This window comes from Pipra filicauda, unplaced genomic scaffold (assembly GCF_003945595.2).
Source record: "Pipra filicauda isolate LSUMZ 115617 unplaced genomic scaffold, ASM394559v2 scaffold173_size1550139_pilon, whole genome shotgun sequence".
In the NCBI taxonomy this organism is placed as follows: domain Eukaryota; kingdom Metazoa; phylum Chordata; class Aves; order Passeriformes; family Pipridae; genus Pipra; species Pipra filicauda.
In genome coordinates, this window is record NW_024104251.1 from 179,560 (window position 1) to 198,360 (window position 18,801).

General features: G+C 38.2%; 1 protein-coding gene across 2 annotated transcripts in view; it reads left to right on the plus strand.

Annotated features, from left to right (window-relative positions):
• PARG (poly(ADP-ribose) glycohydrolase) overlaps positions 1–18,203 on the plus strand; it is a 61,223-nt gene extending 43,020 nt beyond the window's left edge. For both annotated transcript variants that reach the window (XM_027720721.2, XM_027720720.2), the window contains exons 13-18: positions 1,732–1,879; positions 7,362–7,440; positions 8,196–8,304; positions 12,704–12,809; positions 16,789–16,917; positions 17,458–18,203. In XM_027720721.2, coding sequence (XP_027576522.1) covers positions 1,732–1,879; positions 7,362–7,440; positions 8,196–8,304; positions 12,704–12,809; positions 16,789–16,917; positions 17,458–17,627 — 741 coding nt within the window. In that variant the 3' untranslated portion in view covers positions 17,628–18,203. The remainder of the gene's footprint in view (positions 1–1,731; positions 1,880–7,361; positions 7,441–8,195; positions 8,305–12,703; positions 12,810–16,788; positions 16,918–17,457) is intronic.
• The last annotated feature ends 598 nt before the right edge of the window (positions 18,204–18,801 follow it).

The window sequence follows — 18,801 nt, forward strand, 5'->3', positions numbered from 1 at the left end:
TTTTAGAGTTCTTTTACCAAAAAAAAATACAAAGCAACAAAAAACCAAACCAAACCAAAAAAAAATCACACAAAAACCCCCAAACTACAAACAAACAAAACCCCCAAAACAAACAAACAAAATTGGAACTTTCTTAGCAGGAACAAGTACTGCATAGGAAGAGGAGTAGAAAGGACTTTTTTTTTCTCCAATGCTTATTGCTCAGACTTTAAAATGTCTCATGACTTTATGAAACATGAGCATTCAAATGAGTGTTGAAATTATTAAGAACTCAGCAACTGCTCAATAATAACCATTTTTACAGTGTTGCACTCCGTAGAAGTATTGCCTAGGATGTGATCTTCTTCCTCCTGGCTATTTCAAGCCAAATATTTCAGCTCAGATGAAGAGCAGTCACTCCAGGAGGGAGCAGGATGACCCAGGCAGGACAATGCAGGAGTCCCCAGTGACCCCAGCCTTGGCTGGCTGGCACAAGCAGGGTAGGGACAGTGACAAGAACAGTTCCTGCTGACTTGCTGGTGGCCATCAGCCAAAGGTGATGAGTCAGGGCACCAAGGACAATCCGAGACATCCAAGCAGGGACATCCAAGCACCAGCAGGGACAGGGCTGGGCTGGGCCCACACGTGATGTGTCTCAGGCCAGCTCCAGGACAAGGGGGTGTGTTTGTAACACAGGCCCGAGGGGTTACTCAGCACAGTTAAAGTGCTTCTGGGGCCTTGGCACACTGAACATTTGTAACTTTTTTTATTGTAGTCAAGTTCAGTAAATCTCAAACAACTGGAAATGTGTTGGTATTTCCAGGATAGACTAAAGGAGCACCTGCTGCTGTAGTGTCTGGCTCTTGGTGTGCTTTAGGCTTGCCTCTAACTCCTGATCAGTTTGTAATCTACAGAAGTGTTCATGTCACTCCAGCAAGTTCTGTTCTCCTCCTGTATATGTGCTCTTATCTAAGTAAAAACCAGTAAGAAGCTAATAGCATTTGGAAGATGAAGTGACTTTTTAAAATAATAAATTTCTATGGGCAGTTAATTTGCATAAATAGTAATTACTTTATTGAATAAACAAAATCCTTGTAAAACTGTTGTTTATATGAAACTGTAATTTGCAAAAATGTGTACTATTGCAGCAAAAAATAGTCCAGAGCTTCTCTGTTTCAAGCAGAAACCTTAATAGTCAAAATTACTTGCCTTGTTCAAGTGCATTTCAAGGAGAATTTGTAAGGGATTCTGTTAGTGCATTTCAAGGAGAATTCATAAGGGGTTTATGGGTATAGAACTGTTACAGGACACTGCTAATCTAAAAATTCTTCAGTATGGACAGCTGGGGCACAATGCTTATTAAAGGACAACTTAATGATTTTTCAATATCCCTAACAAGCAAAAAGACTGCTCTAATTTGCTGTTTTCATCTTTCACATTTACTGAAATATGTTTTATTCTTAAATATGTGCTCTTCAAGGAAAACCCACAAAACCTGGATTCAGAGTATTTGAGATGCCAAAGTTGTTTTGCTGTGTAATGTCTCACTTGTCTTACATTTTCTGAGAAGTGGAATGGAAAAAAGAGAAAGGCATGATCATGTTAATCAGTCCCTCTGGTTGTATTTTTAAGTGATAGCAGCAGATTTCAACAGAATTATTGAATTTGTACAGGACTTTATTTACCTTGGCAAATGAAAGGATTTTACGCTATTTGCTTCTCTCATAATCCCCCTGAATGTATTTTTGTTAGGTTGATTTTGCAAACCGTTTTGTTGGAGGTGGTGTGACTGGGGCAGGACTAGTACAAGAAGAAATTCGGTTTTTAATCAATCCAGAACTGATTGTATCAAGACTCATCACCGAAGTCTTGGATCACAATGAATGTCTTATCATCACAGGTTAGTCTTTGCAGAAAATGTTTCACATCTAATTCTGATTTTATATATAGAAAATATATTTCAGGTTGAAGTTTAGTATGTTTAAATTAAGCTTTCGGGATAAAAAAAAAAAGAAGGAAAAAAAAGTCAATACTCATTTGACAAAGAGCTTCCTACTTTATCCCACCCCTTAAGACCATGTTCCAGTAGGTGCTTTGTGAAACAGGCAAAAAGAATAAAAAGTGAGAGCAAACAGACAGAACTTTTTTGTCCTGAGTGTCTCTAGCTAAAGAATGCTGTTGGACAATATAGGTGACAGCCACAGTTACCAACTACTAGCTGGTCCCAACTATCAGTGGGTAATGCTTCTGTTAAAGGATGGGCAATTTTTGTTCCTGTCTGGAATTTGTAACATTTGGTGTGATCAGTGGGATTGAAAACTGAGAAGAGGAACTACCTTCTGGTTACCTAAAAGGGGAGGAAGTGGAAGAGGAAAAAATCAGCATCCATTAAAAAAGGGTAGAAAGTCAGGAACTGTCTCTTAAGGATTTTGATCCTGTAAGTTACACACATGTATTTGTGTTGCTTGTGAGTTTGCAATTACAACATCAAAAACTTAACTGCTTCTCCAGTATGTTGTTGAGGGGCTGTGCATGTCCAGTGCTTTGCTGAAAGAGATTTCCTTTTTCTGTCCACCTCTGTCATAGAACTTGGAATGTTTTATTATCCACTGGATCAAAATAGTTTGCATCAAAAGTCCAAATGTCACTGTTAAAAACTGGAGCGGCCCAGGTCACGCCGTGTGTGTCTGGGTTCTACACACGAGAACAGTGAGCATTTCTCATGACTGAAAAATAAAATGATGCTATTATACTTTATTTGCTCTAAAGAATAGCTGTACAGAAAAAATATATGATCAGAGAGATCCCGTGGGTAAATATTGTAATAGATTATGTTTATATTTTTCGGTCTGCTATAGTAAAAATATCGTGTTTAGGTACCTGAGCTGTCTCAAAAATCAAGAATTTGTATAGGTTTTAGAATACAGTTCTTGGAAAAGTCCATCTATAGCACTTCTTTCTCTCACAGGCATACACAGTAGAAAATTGAACTTAAATCTTGCAAGGCTTACTCTCTCCTGAGTTATTGATTGTACTGGGCAGAACATCTTTTGTTTTCAATGTTATACTTGGTAATCTTCTTAAGACAGTGTTTTATTTTGTTTTTCCACCCTGCCAGAATTAATGCCTTTTCTGTGAAAACTTTTTGATAAATTGGCTTTTGTGATTACCTTTTAAAAAAATGACTCAGAAAAAAAATTCTTGGCTATCACAAACTTCTTTTGTATATTTTGGATATGATACTGTATTAACATATTGAAGCACTGTTCTCTGGATGAGGGGGGTAAAAATAGAGCACAGCTATCAATCTGAGTAATAACTGATGGGGGAAAACTCTAAATGAATGTTTTGAAAGACCTTCTTCCATTCCCCTGCAAAAAAAAATGGACAAATAAAGGTGAGGACGTTTTTTCACTGCAGCAACATTTAGTTTTCTTGAGTACTTTACAGTGTTTTGCGATTAGTATTTGTGATATGGTGTTCTTCACTAATGGAAATATCCATTCCATCATCTTTATTTAATCCCTGGAGCTCTTCCACCTTGGTGCTTAGCCAAGTCTCCCCTGTGTCACAATCCTCTTGATAAATTACGTTCTTTGTGATGCATCTTGACTCAGTGGCCTAATGGGTATAACTGTGCAGCTTAAATTTGCAGAGGAGTCCAAGAAATTGGGAGATAAATTAAATTTGTTGTGATTGCACAGTATCTGGTTAATCTCACTGCTGTAATGAATATGGAACTGGTCAAGCAAACAGTCAAGTTCTTCAGCATGGACATCTACCTACAGAAATGTCAACAGCAATGCCAGAGGTTCCCACAGCTGCATTTCTGGCAGAGCTGTGAATGAATGTGAGTGGTTTTCATTCAGATTTTTTTTTTCATTCTGTTTTTCCCCTGTTTGAGCTCACATGTACTCAGGCAGCATTAAGAGCAATGAAGCTGTGTTCCATGTTTGCTTTGAATCTGCAGATGGCCAGTCTGGACCACATCTTAGCAATGCATTTTTAGAGGCTTCTGACCACATTACCCAGGCAGCAAATGAGATCAGATAATTGGTTCAGCTGAAAATTTACTCAGGGGAAAATTGTTTTTCAGCTGGATTTAGCAGGCTGATCATGCCAGTGTCAGGAGAGCCAGAAGACTTAAGGTGGTGCAAGATAAGGATTGGAAGAACTGACTGAAAGGGAGAGAAGGACCTTCCCCTCACTTTTGACGTTAATGTGCCTTTATGTTGGTGACTACAAAACTATTCTCTTGCAATTTTCACATCTGCTTTTTATTCAGTGCTAGTAGAACTGCCTCTCCAGAGGTAAAATCTCTAGCTCATAAGAAATACTAGAGGAACACTATAGTGGAGTTTTTCCCAATCCCTGGAAACACTATAATACTGTACAAGTCATATGCAAGTATAAAGCTGGACTGTGGAGTCTGAGAAAGGTCTATTTATTGTTAGAAGTAGTTGTAAATCTTTCTAGGTTGATGAGATCCCATAAACACCAACACTTGGCAGTTTCACTTTTTGTCTAATGCTGTAACTTTTACCAGTTTCACAAAGTATAGGTTTTTGAATGGTACTTGTATATAGATTCTTTTGACTTTAGGTAGGCTTTTTTAGGTTTTGTAGCTTTTTTTTAAAGTTCTGATGGAACTCTGCTATTATGCATTATTTGTGGTTTGCCTTTTTTTACCCCTTTATTTTTTTTAATAGGAAGAAAAAAGATTCAACAGAAACATTAGCTTATCCAGCTTATCCCATACTGCTTCTGTTCTCCCAGAAACAAAAGTTTATATCCCAGTAGTTCAGAGGCAAAAGTGCTGCCAGTTGAATAATCATTTTTGCCTTACAAATTTCCAGAGCTTCACTTATGAAAAGTCATTGATTTTCATTAACTTTGGGTTTCTGGAACATGACTTTAGAGTTTGTGTGATTTCTTTGAGTTTCTCTGCTATTGATTTTTTTATAAATGTGTGTGTGTTTGCTTGTTTGTTTGTTTCCTGGTGCTTTTGTCATCAGACACTGCAATTCCATAAAAATTAATGAAAACAATGAACATTGAAAAAGCCAGCTTAATACTTTAACTATCATTTAATCTATCCTGGTACAATATCTTGATAACCTAGTGTTTTCTTTCCACACGTTAGGCACCAAAGGAAATGCTTCCTTCTTGAAGTTGGAAGTTTTGTTAGATTGTCCTCTGAAGAGAGCTCTCAGAAAAGTCACGTACTTCCCTTGTCTGTCTTTTCTTGCTGTATGCTCAGACACTTCTTCCAAGCATTTCAGTAAAACTGAATTTTATGTATGTCAGGAAGAGTCTTGCTGAGGGTTGATTGCCTGCAATTCAATTAGAAAGCTGATTTCTGAATATTGAAGCTTCTTGTGGTTGTCCTTTGTATGAGGGCACGGATGTGTGTGAATATATGGGCATGCTCTGTCATCCACAGCTGTGAGATGGTTTGGTATCAGGAAGTGAACTCTTGGTGAGGAATCTTTTACCATCCCACTCGTTTTGCATAGCAACTTCTCAAAATAGCCTTGAGTGGGGTTTGTGTGCCCTCAGTATGATTTATCATCTAGACAAATCTAAATAAATAATGAGTGGATAATAGGGCAGATGAATTAAAGAAGCACTGATAAGCCTTGGCAGTTAAAATTAATAAGGATAAATGGGGAAAATGTCTTGAAGGATATGCATAATTTTAAACAGTTTTTAACAGCTTGTTTCCTGTGCTTGAGACTACTGAAGGCCAACATTCAAATTCCCTTGTCAGTGAGGTTTAAAGTTAATAGTTTTATGGTTTTGATTGTTCAACTTTAATTGTATTTTTATTTTAGAGATTGGAAAACTAGATTAAATTTAAACATTTGTATTTTCAGGGTATTGCTGGTATAGTTAGGCACTACTCTTGTCTTAATAGTCAGATGTTTTGTGCTGTCAGCTTGCACTTCTTTCTAAAATCTATTTTTTTCCTGTTCTATTTATAGGCATAGCTGGTGTCATTAATTAAGGGGTTGCTCAACAGTTCTGTTCTTACTCTTACTGTTTATAACTTGTGCCAAATCATACCTGTTAGAACTGAAATTCTCCAAACAAGTTATCTTTTTCAGTCCCTACTTCCAAATTCAGCTGGTGTGAGCTCAGAACTGGGGGAAAAGTTGTGATTTTTCTGTGGCATTACTTCAGGAGTATTTCTTTGAAGTGTTTGTGCAATCCCCAAGTTTTGAAGCAAGGTCCTGAAGCTCTACAAAATGAGGTGAAAGGCAGCCTTTTAGAAAGGTTATGATCCTTGTTCTCAGTTAAGATGTGCTCCTTCTTGGTCTTGGGATAAACCATTCAAAAGGAGTTGGTATAGCAGAGCACAGTAGCTGAAATTACTGGTGGCCTTAATAAGCTGCTTTCTTACAGCCCTTCATGCTTGACAAGATACGCTGTTGGACCTTTTCAAGAACAGCCAAGTGTGTTCCAGACCGTGTTTTCTTGGGTCCTTGTGGTTTTACAGAAGTGGCTTGTGGTGCTGACCACTGCAGCTGAGAGCAGTGGCCTTTAGTCCATTCAGTGCCATTAACTACTGTGAAATCTGACAATTCCTGCAAGGAACCATAGTGCAGAAATGATGCTGAACCAATGTAAAACAAAACAAAAGGGAAGAGATGTATTGGGCAATGAGACTACAAAGCTTTAACAGTCCCACTTATGGTTGTGTGAGGTTGCCCTCGAGAGCCTGTAGGGGAACAACTTGGGTAACACTGGCATACTGGAAATCTGTTTGATTTCTGACCATCAGAATTTTCTTCAGCTGTATGGATTTCATTTAGTTAGAGAAATAAAACTCGTTAGAATAATAAAATGCATAAACATATAGCTCACCAAATACATTTGAATTTCTTTATATTTTTCTTCTCATGTTTCCTAAACTGTCAGCCCAGATGTTTGCTCAACTGTGTTGAAGTGGGGCTGCCACATATTTGATGGCAGAGTGACTGTTACCATTGTGTTTACAGGTAGTAAGTAACCTCAAAAACAAAAAAAAGAAAGGCAAGATGCCATCACAGTTCTTGTTAACCAGATATTAGCTGGTAAAACTTTAAAGATGACAGGCAGTGTATTGGGAAGCTATTGAACTAGAGAGTGGTGAAGTTGAAAACTGTCTTGTTGCTATTATGCTGGGCAGCAGACATAGATCTGCACTTGTTGCGTTCTGTGGTGGATGCTACTCCTCACCTGTGGGAAAGGAGCTTCACAAGAAGATCTTGTTCTCTATTTTCCATTGCTTCTGGGAGCTGCATGTTCGTTGGGAGAAGCAGTGATTCCTATCAGAGTCTTGCCAAGTGAGAAAAATATGTGCATATTTTATAAGTAATATGGAAAATCCTTTGTTTCAGGTACTGAGCAGTACAGTGAGTATACAGGCTATGCAGAAACTTATCGGTGGGCAAGAAGCCATGAAGATAAGACCCCAAGGTAAAGTTTAAGTGAAGGAACAAATAAATGTTACAAATTTAATACCTTGGTGCTCTTAAGTATTTCCTAGCATTTGCCTAGATAGAGTATTTGACTGTTTGATGCTGCTCTCTTCAGTAGAGCAAACAAGTTACAAAAGTTATATTAATAATAAGATGTTAATGCTAACAAGTGGTACCTGACCATATGTTGGTTCTTAGACCAACATCTTTTATAGTTCTATGTATTTAATCCACATTTTTGTTAAGATACTGTGGATTGTAATGTCACAAGAAGTTTGACAATAATACCTCAGGTGCAACAGTGCAGTTCATGTGTGGCAAAATAAGATTTAATATCATGAATCTGAGTAGAAAGCTCTAAGCTCTTGAATTTATTTCTCCGACAATGTTGTTATAGTGTATACAAAATATTATTCATTTGGTAGAGAAACATACACAATATACTCATTTAAATGTAGGAGGAAGACAGAGAGACACTGACCTTGCAGTGTTCTGGTGTACTTAATAAATAGTGCTGTGTAATTGGATTTGTTTCACGTTTATGCCCAAATTTATGATGCAACCTGTCTCACTTCTGATGCTGCTTTCCTTCCCAACCCCCAGAGAGAGAGCACTCCATTGCCTGTTACGAGTTCGCCTTTTTAACTGCTTGTAACAGAGAAGCTTTGCAGAGAACTACTCATTTTGAGTTCTGGTTATATGGCCAATATTAAACAACTAATGCCATCTACTTTTCTTCCCCTCCAATTCTAGGGATGAATGGCAACGCCGCCACACTGAAATTGTTGCTATAGATGCATTTCACTTCAGACGCTTCCTTGATCAGTTTGGTCCGGAGAAAATTAGAAGAGAGCTCAACAAGGCCAGTAACTTCTTAAATCAGCCTGCAGTCTAATGTTTACAGTACCTTTTCAAATATTTTTGTATTATTTGTCTTCAGCTAAGGAAGTTCTTGCTTAGTTGTGTCTCATATAAAAAAAAAGGTGAACTTCAGGGTTTTTTTATCCAATGTTAAACACAAGATGGTGAAAAATAACTCTTGTCCTTTGATACACCATTCAAAGGTATAAAATACTTTCAAAAATATAAATGAAACTTGCATATATGTTTTGTTGACTCTTCCCTGTCCTGCTTCTAAATGACAGGCTGAGAGTTGGGGTTCTTCAGCATGGAGAAGAGAAGGCTTCAGAGAGAGGCTTATTTCATCCTTCCAGTACCTAAAGGGGGCTTAAAAAAGGAGAGAGAGGGACCTTTTATACAGAACAAGGTTTTAAACTGAAAGAGGGCAGGTTTAGAGTAGATATTAGGAAGAAATTCTTTATTGTGAGAGTGGGGAAGCACTAGAACAGGTTGGAAGCTGTGGATGCCACATCCCTGGGAGTGTTCAAGGCCAGCTAGGATGGGGCCCTGAACAACCTGATGTAGTGAATGTCATCCCTTCCCATGGCTTGGGGGTTAGAACTAGATGATCTTCAAGGTTCCTTCCAACTCAAATCATTCTATGATTCAAAATTATGGTATTAAGTTCTTTTCCTGTGCTTTGCTCTGTTGCATCCTACTCAGCTGTGCAGACAAGGTTGAGAAGGAGGTGCCTCATGTTTTAACATGGTGACAGTTCATAGATGTGGTGCCACTTCCTTTTCTTGCACCTTTCTTCTCTGCTCCTGGGGTATCGACATATTACCTGAGAGTTTATCTTTTCATATGTTGATGACTTTTTGAGTTCAGATCCAGCTGCTCATAAATCCCCATTCTTTATTTTCACAATAGCTGTAAGGGTGGTTGCAGCTGGATATGTGTATATACATGCCAGTTAGAGCACACGGTGTTCAGAAGACTGACAAATCAGGCCAGTTTTAATCCTTTAAACAAAACTTCTAGACTTACATTCGAGACCAGCACAGTTCCTACTAATAATTATTAACCATTATCGGTGTGTATTCGAAGTTGTCAGTCCTTGACCTTTCCCTGAGTTATCTGTGTGTATACAGAACTGCACTTTGCAGTGTCTATGGTCCTTGATAGTCTCAGACACCAAAGTTGCCAGGCTGAAGAGCTCTTTGGCAAGGGAAGCTGTAACTGTGGTGGGCATGTTTTTTCCTGTCCTCTGCCGATTTTGGGATTTTGTCCTTAAAGAAGATATTTGAGATGGTTCCCAGCCCTTGGTCTCTGCCCTGGACTATGTGCTGCATAATGTTTGGGAACATTGGGTTACTTTCCCTAGCCATTGCAGGTGCTTTAACATTTGCATGGCTGAGATTTTCCTGTTATTTGGTTTTCTTGTTTCACTGCTGCTCTTTAATTGAAGTTAAAGCAGTCTTTTCCCAGGTTTTGGGGTTGTACTTTTTCAGTGACTAGTAATTGCTATCAGCGAGCTGTTTATAGTTAAGAGATATTAGCTTTCAACCTGTGCCCATGTTTTCTGCTGTTATCCCACACACAGATTTTATCTCCTAACATGCTGTATCTGGAATCAGTCTCCAGTTCACATAGCAAATTCTTCTAAGCTGGTACAAATGCTGCTGGGCTGGAACGAGGGCCTTGCATGGCTGGTGTGAGGCACAGGTGGTGAAAGGCCTGTTACAGCAATGGCAGTGCTGTTTTTACTGAGCAGTTGAGTACAAGAATGGTAATTCAGTTATGCTGTATTAGTGTGCTTATGTTTGGGTTCAGAATGTGCTAATGATGAAATCTCCTTAGTGTCCTTCTACATTTAGAGATGCAGCATCTGCTTTAGCTTGGGTGCTGAATATAAGGGCTCTGTGCTGCAGGTGTTAAAGCCTCCTGCTTCCTGTAGTATAGCAGAGTGTAGAATAACATAGGATGTATTTTAAACAAATTCAAACACAGGAGTAGGCTGCCCAGATTCTCAGCCAGAAGAGGAATACACCCCTTCAAGATGATGTACAGTGCTGAAGGACTAATTTAATTTAGTTGTAAAACCTTAGCATCTTGACTAAAGTAACATTTATCAGCTTGTTTCTTCATGGTTGATAATGAAATTAGCCCTGAAAAAGACAGTTAAGTACATTTTGTAAATTTCACTGATATCTTAGAACAAAATTCAAATTACCTACACCAGCGAATTTATGATCTGCCTACAATTTTTAGTTTTATTGAGTGAGTTTGGATTTTTAAAATAAATTATGGTAGATCACTGCAACTTGTATAAAGTGTATTGGTTTGGCTGATGTTGTTTTATGAGGACTAATTTGGTATTTAAAGAAAATTTTAAGCCTGAGTTAATTCTCTGCTTATTACAGTAAAGATTTGATCAAGCTTATTGGAGTTTTTTCAGTATTTTAATTATTCAAATATTTTTTTCATGTACTGTGGTGGAGTTTTCCATTTCATTTAATATTAACCTTAAGAGTTTTCTGTTGATGGAATAAGCTGCAACTGCATTTCTAGTATGATTTAATAAATCAGGACCCATATACCCCAGTATATGCAGACAGGCTTTGAAATACAAGTGTTAGTAAACAGAGCTCAGGATCCAGAAGTTCTTTTGTTTGTCTGTTATTTTGTGAAATTATTGAGAACAACCTCAAGTGATTCTTCTTAAAACATGAATCTTCTTATAACCGTGTATGATTTCTTTAAGATCATTTGTCTTAAAGAACCAGATGTTCATTCCCAGTTAGTTTTCTCAAAAGTTAGATGTCTGAGGCTGACCCTTGTTTTTGGTTTAACCCATACCCAGAAAACAAGATTAATGTGTCTGAAGCCAGCTGTTCAGAGTAAGAAAAAAATAAATCACTGTATCTGATTTCAGCATGAAGGTTTGCAGATCTGTGTGTAAGACATGTCACTGTTCTATCCTTGCTACCCCTTGAAATGATTGCCTAGTAAAGACTCTCACTAGCAATGATTTCTCCAGTTAAAGTTTCACTTTCCAAATCCTAGGGAACAACTGACTTATAACTGGACTGGCAATCCCACTCATAAATGTCATTAAGACTATTTTTATAGTCCCCAATTAAAAAAAAAGCTGCAGCTTCATGTTGGACAAGAAATGCTTCCCTAAGAATTATGGTATGCAGAACATATTTCAAACGGTGCTGAGTGTGAGAATTATATGTAATAGTTTTATATGAAAACAAACCAATTGTAAGCATCACACAACTTCAAGTATATGTTCTCTCATATTATTTAGAAGTTGTTACAACTTAAAACTAGATTCTTTTATGTAGTTCAAAAGTAACAGCTTTTCTGCTTCTGATCTGGAAGTAACTCCTTTAAAGCTGCACAGAAACCTTTCATATCCCTGCATTCCTAGGTGAAACTTATCTAAAATATTGATGCATTGTCTCTTTAAAAAAACAGTGATGAGTTTTCTTTGTCCTTTGTTTGCTATGAAAAATCATATGGGAGCACTTACTTAGATATTTTTCTTCATTGCTGCTGAAGTCCTCCCAAGTATTTGCTGATGACTTATTGTGTCTGACAAGACAGGTTTTGTTCTCCATGTCCTGGTAACTTGAGAAATACATGCCTATTAAGTAAAAGCTGAAAAGAAAATGGCATCCTGTTGCAACATCAATCCATTTCCCAGCTGGGAGGATGGAATTTGAAGCATTATTGTCCCCACAGCCAGTGTACTGGCTTGCTTGGCCCACGAGTTTGGTGCAGACTTGCTTTGGACATAAATCACGCTAATGGCTCTGACTTGAAAGAGCTGCATGCACCTGATGATGTGTAAGTGCTCCTTATGCAAACTCTGAATCAAGGTACCCTGCTGAATTTAGCTGAATTATAACGGAAGCACCTGCCTTTACTCAAGGTTTATTAGTGAATATCACACTTTCTCCTCCTACCCTCATTTGTTTCATTAGACCTGTACTGGAAGATGTCATTTTGTATTCTATTTTGAGTTCTGAGGAATTTTGGTGATACTGGATACAGCAGTTCAGCTATTATGTAATCTAAACAGGCCAAAAAGCAACAAACATGCTACCATCTACTGTTAGTTATTCTCTGCTCTGGATATCCTGATAAGGTTCCTATAGCTGTGGTGAAATCCCTGGGACTCAGCACTTGTATCTTAATTTTTAACTTGGATCCAAATAAGGCAAAATTCTTCTTGCCTTAAATGTTTTTGTTACTGATCTTAAATTTAAAGGAAGACTAATGGTATATTGAAGTAGTTTGAATTTGGCATTGCTAGAAGACAATACTGATTATTGTTGTCATCTTACTGTTTGAAAGTGTTGCACCAGACTGCCTATGAAATTCATCTTATGCCTCTTGTCTGCATGCAGGCCTACTGTGGCTTCTCTCGACCCAATGTTCCACCTCAACATCTCTCTGCAATAGCCACAGGAAACTGGGGATGTGGTGCCTTTGGAGGGGACTCCCGATTAAAAGGTAAATTGCAGAAATTTCCTTATGTCCAAATGAATCAAATAACTTAGATTTTGATCCTTGGCCATATGTTTTCGTTCAAGTACATTTTTTGGTTTTATTCCAATTAATACGTTTTAGCCAAGAATTGGAATAGTAGTTAAAATATCCATAGAACTGGTTCATTAGCTTTGATCTTTAGGCCATGAGTAATGTGGCCTTAAACAATAAAAAAGCACACTGCTTTTATGTGCTGTTTTCAGCTTAAAGTGTGAGGTAAGTACGTGATGGTAAAATGCCAGGTTTAGAGGGACCTGTAGCACTGAAACCTTCAAAAGCACAGATACACAGTTTTAGTTCTCAAAAGAACATGTTCATTGCAGTTGTCAGTCATATAAATCAGTTGGCCTTTCTGGAGCAGACTTTTTAGATTATGTCTGAAATTCATATCTCTGCAGAGCTGTTTAAGGTACCTGGTAATTTGCAAGGCTTCACAAATTTGCTGGCAATGCTTCATGTTTAGTTTTGCTCCTTAATGTATTGCTGTATGCCGGAGAGGTTTCCAGTCACTCAGACATGCTTCTTTCTTTCCTGACTTGCCTGTTATATCACTCACTTTCTCATGTTCTTTTATATTTAATTAGAGTATTTATAATGCAGCAGATATCACATGCCTACATTCATTTAAGACCTTTTCCATCAAGTCAAGAACTGATGGATCCTGACATGTAAATTGATACCCTGACTCATATATAAGTCCTAAGTAGAAATTTACATTTTTCTTGTTTCCAGACATTTGGAGAGTATTTAAAATTTTCTTTTCTGAATGGCTTTAAGTACCTACACTTAGACAAACAATCATCAGGCTCCTAGCTTCATTAGCTTTCTTTCTTAATGTGTTTTATTCATTGAGCATCTATTTTTTTCTCAATGCTCATTGATTTCCTGACAGTTGTTTTTTGATGTCCATTAGATAAAATGGGCTGCCAAGTGCAGATTGTCAATACCAGGAGCAGTATTCACTGCAGGATCTGAGCATATTTCGTTTGTGTTAGGGAGGTTTAATAAACACTTTAATTTGCATAAGGTCTTTGTCTTGGGTCTCAACTTTCATATCCCATGTATATTTTTTTTAATGTATGGCTTTCTGATAAAACTATGGCTCATCTGATTTAACTCATTATTTTTTCAACACTAGATGTATCTTTTAGAATAGGGGTTGCTCACTGCATCACTGAGTCCAAGTAAATAGCTTTTGTTGTCAACAGTGGCTTGATAGTGTATTGGAATGACAAAATAGTTTTCATAGTTTAAAATCTTACTTTTTGACCTATATTCTCAAATATCCACCCTTGTCCTTTAAGAATTAATATCTGGATCTGTAACAGAGCCTTCAGAACCCCCAAAATATTTGATGCAATTGGATATAACTGGATAAGTGCCATAATGCACTATGATATTTCGTCATGATCTTTTTGAGTTGCAAATTAAAGGAACACGATTGTGTATAAAATATGGTTTCACTCAAGGTCACAAATGATGCAAAATCTTAAGTCTTCTTAAGGGAGGAAAAAAATAACCTGAGTTGATAAAAAAGACCTGGTATGTAAACAAGCCAGATGCCAGCTAAGTTAGGGAAATTTCTACAGAATTTCAGTATAAACTCAAGACTTTCAATACTGAAAAAAAATAGGTTTATATAATCAGGAGAAGTTGGAAGATCTTGTCTTGCTTTTGAAACCAGAGGATAATTTAACAATTAGTAGCTGCTGGAGCTCTGTGCAACTGTCTAAACACTGGAAAAGTGTTGTTTTATTGAAAATGCAAAGGAAGTGATCTGATGAGGCATCTCATAAATACATAATTTTAACTTCTGTCAGTTGTGAGAAAGTGCTCCTTAGCTGACTTGGTGTTCTTGCTTATGAAGTTCACTAGGAAGAGTGCTTTAAAAAGGCCCCTGTAGGATTAGTGGGAGGAGAGGAAAGCAGGCCTCTGGCCTCGTGGAAATGCTGCTGAGGTGCTGCCGTGGTGTTTCTGAGGTCCTGGCTGTGCCTCCAGGGCAGCGAGTGCCGGGTGTTGGCCCCAGCGTGGCATTGCTGTGCCTGCAGGGGGAGTTCAGCTCTACTGCTCTTCCCGTGATGCTTCTGTCTCTATCAGTAGCATGGAAATGTCTCATGGTGGTGTATATCATTAATGTCCAGAAGGCTGAGAAGTCTGATTCCTGACAGGAACTTTGGTCCTAGTTTCATAAGATTTACAGCAATTCAAAATAAACAGGAGTATATTTTTAATATCTTCTGTAAAGTGAAACTGCATTGTTTGTTTGGAATGAATAATAGTATTCATTAGGTTCTGTTCCCCTATGCAAGCCAGTTAATTGGACTCTTTAAAAGCTGAACTACTGAAGCTTTACTAAATCCACAGCTTGTTCAGTAGTTTAATTAAAATATCATTCCCAGATTGAGATTAATTTCACATGTGAATCATGTAATTTATAATTTTAGCAATGGGTTTACAAGAGGGTTTTTTTGATTAAAGAATGCAATATTTTACTAGGTCTCTGTTTAAAAATGCGAAAGATTCTTTAGCTATGAACAGCTTTCTATTTAGCTTCCACTAGCAGGTGGCAATGCAGTATGTATGCTGTTTTATTTAACATTAATCTTTACAAAGACAATATTAATCACATTTTAATTAACTCTTCTTACTGGGTAGAAAAGGAAAGAATTAATATCAGAACTGTACCAGTAGGCTCTGAAGTAAGACAAGCTGCAATAGATTAAATAGTTGCTGGGGTCCATTATTTGGACGTTCCCTGGAATGAAGGTGTGACTGATCACTTGCCTCTGTGACACTCCAGCCTCGCAGGACTGGTTGGTGAAAGACCTGTGCTCTTTTAAGTTTGGTGCTACCTGAGAGGGTCCTTGTTCTTCTTCTCCTCTTTCTCGTTCTTGGCTCTATAGTCTGGGGCCCTCCCTTGCCTCAGCTCTGGCTCTTGGCAAACCCTTCACTCAGCCAATTCAACTGCTGTTCTCGCAGAAAACAAATCCTACAATTTTCTGCCAGTTTGGTAAATGGAATTGGGACAATGAGATGTTTGAGTACCTGAGAGCTGCAGAAAAGTCAGGAGGTGGGTGAGAAGTGGACCAGAGCCACTTTCTCCAGTTGCAGTGGGTCATTAGCTTGGCTCAGCTGGACTGTTGATCAATACCCCACATCACTTCTCAAGATGAATCTTCAGAAACCTGTTTCCAAAATAGGAAGCATTTTCTTTCTTCTCCATATAGAAGAACAGTCTTGTCTATATTGTAATGTTAGACATTGACAGAACTTGGGATGCAGCTTGGTCCGGTGAGTGTGACAGAAAGCTGGAGGTTAAATAACATGAATTGCATTCCTGGCATCAGCACTTGCTTCCTACAGGTCAGCCTGAGCCATCGGATTCCATGCTGCTTGTCTCTGTTACGGGTGTGGTGGGCACCTTAAATTGCGCAGTAAGAGGCTGCAGAACCACAGATCTCCTCTGGGAAGCTAAAAGTTGGGTCAGCTCCTGCTTTGCATAGCTTACCTAGGGTTGGCTCCATTCCTTCTGACAGGTGGCAGAGCATGGAAATGGTTTGTACCCCACTGTCTGTGGCTCGATGCAAGCAGCTCAAACCAGGATGTGAGGTGGGGCTCTGTTGCCTTGTGCTGCCACAGGCATTTATTGGATAATTAGTGGCTGAGTCCTGGCACAGACCAGAAGAAACCCCTCTGAGTTTCAAGCACATTGTTTATCTGCAAAGTAGGGGTGGTTGTCACTAGCAGCTCTAGCAGAATACTTCAGCATCTGAGCTGCAGTGCCCAGTATTCTTAATTTTAACTACCCGTTGTTCAGATTGCTTTGCAGTGTTCACCTGGAGATGGGTGCTGTGATTCTTTGGTGTAAAATTAGGCAGTGTTTTTCCCTTCAGCAAATGATTTGATCCTGTATTTATGTGTATAATCTCTTTTGTTGTTTCAGCCTTAATACAGATATTGGCAGCTGCTGAGGCTGGACGTGATATTGTTTATTTTACCTTTGGAGATGTGGAGCTGATGCGGGATATTTACAGCATGCATACTTTTCTCTGTGAGAAGGGCCAAACTATTGGTGAGCATAAAAAAATCTTTCCTTGCAGCAAAGAGACGTAACCATCTCTATAAGTAGAAATTTTCCAATGGAATTATCATCATCAAGTCCTGAACACAAGCACATAGGTCTTGGTTTATTTGTACCTGTTTCCAGAATGGGGAACTCTTCTGATTCAGGGTCAACAGTGTAATCTGTTAGAAAACTTCTGGAATTCTTTCTAATTCACTTGGGAGTTAAGCTGTAGAATCTGGAAAACACAGAAGGTTTGCAAAAGCTTTTAATATAACTCAGTAATGCTTTAAAAAGGGGAAAATCTGCTTGTAAGTAATGTGTATGCAAGCCCAGTGTTGGGGTAGCTGATGCAGGAAGTTGAGGGAGCCCATCCTATGTTCTGAACAACCTGAAACAGTCACATTCCCGTTACATGGCTCCCCTACCACTGCTCATTTAGGGAGACATTCCTAGCCACTATGTCTGTGTGCATGTGCTCATATGGCTCATATGGCATGTTCTTACATGTTGTTTAATTATTTCTTTTTTGTTTTGTTTTTTTTTAAGGGGACATTTATAGGCTGTTGCTGAGATACTACAATGAAGAATGCAGAAACTGTTCCACTTCAGGACCAGATGTCAAGCTGTACTCTTTCATATACAACACCATTGAGTCCTATGCAGATTCTACTGATGATGATGATGAAGAAGAAAAAGGGTTGTGCTTTGAAGATTAAAATAAATGTATCTGATCAGAATAATGTTTATCTCCTCCCACTGGTATATTGTGTGAAATGCTGGACATAATGAATGAGCTGGCTTAACTCAATCTATATTGACTGCATTGGTAGTTATGTATAACATTCAAACAAAAAAACTACAAACACCTTTGAGAGACCAGATTTATTTGGTTGGTTTCATACATGAAAGCCTTGTTCATGTGTGTACAGAAAAAAGTTCTTTGGTAAGTCTGGATTGTGTTATACCTTGTTAAGTAGAATATTTTGGTACATGTGTATTTCACTCAAGAGATTGCTGAAAGACTTTAGGATATTTCCCTGTACTCCTTTGCCTTTATTTTTCAGAACTCTTATGTAGATTCCTTACACAGACTCAGAGCTGGAGTGCAGGCAGCCATGGAACTCTGGGATGATGTCAGAGAGAAGCACTGTAATGATTGTTCTTGCTGAAAATTGTCATAATCCTTAAAGACTACCACGGTGCCATCAGTGTTCTTACCAAAGTTTTTGTTCGTTTAACTTAAAGTGTCCTGGGTTTAATCTATTTTTTTAATAAATGGTTAAAAATTGAAAGATTCTGGAGGAGCTATAGTGCATTTCACAACTGCATGGTCTCTATCAAATCAGGCATAAGGTGAGCATGAAGAAGTAGAGTAAAAACGAAGTACGGGAGAGTGGGAAAATGAGAAATGCGACCAAAGCAGAGGGAAATATTTTCATGTGAAACTGTTCCATACCATTTTGGTGGTGCTATCTGTTACCACATTGAACAAGGTCTTAGTCTATTTGAAGTTTCTCAAGATTCAGTGCTGCTGGTGATATTTGAATTAAGGTCTGTTAGTTGTGTTTATGTTGTCATATCAGTTCTCCTTTATCACAGTGTGCATATATGTGAGTATAAGATCCCCATGGGATAACGTGAGTGAGGAAACAAATCACATATCAGTGGGAGGAAAGTCTGCAGGCTACAGATAAGGACATGAGGTCTTGTTAGGAGTTTGCACCTGTGTCATTTTAGACATGGGAATGGTAACAATGCAGAGTCGGCGACAGATGTGTAAAAACTGTGCTGTTACTACCTGTGAATACCAGATTAGTGTTGCTGTAGTACATTGAGAGTTTACACAAAACTGCAGATACATCTGTGATGAAACTTCTTCAGGTCTACATA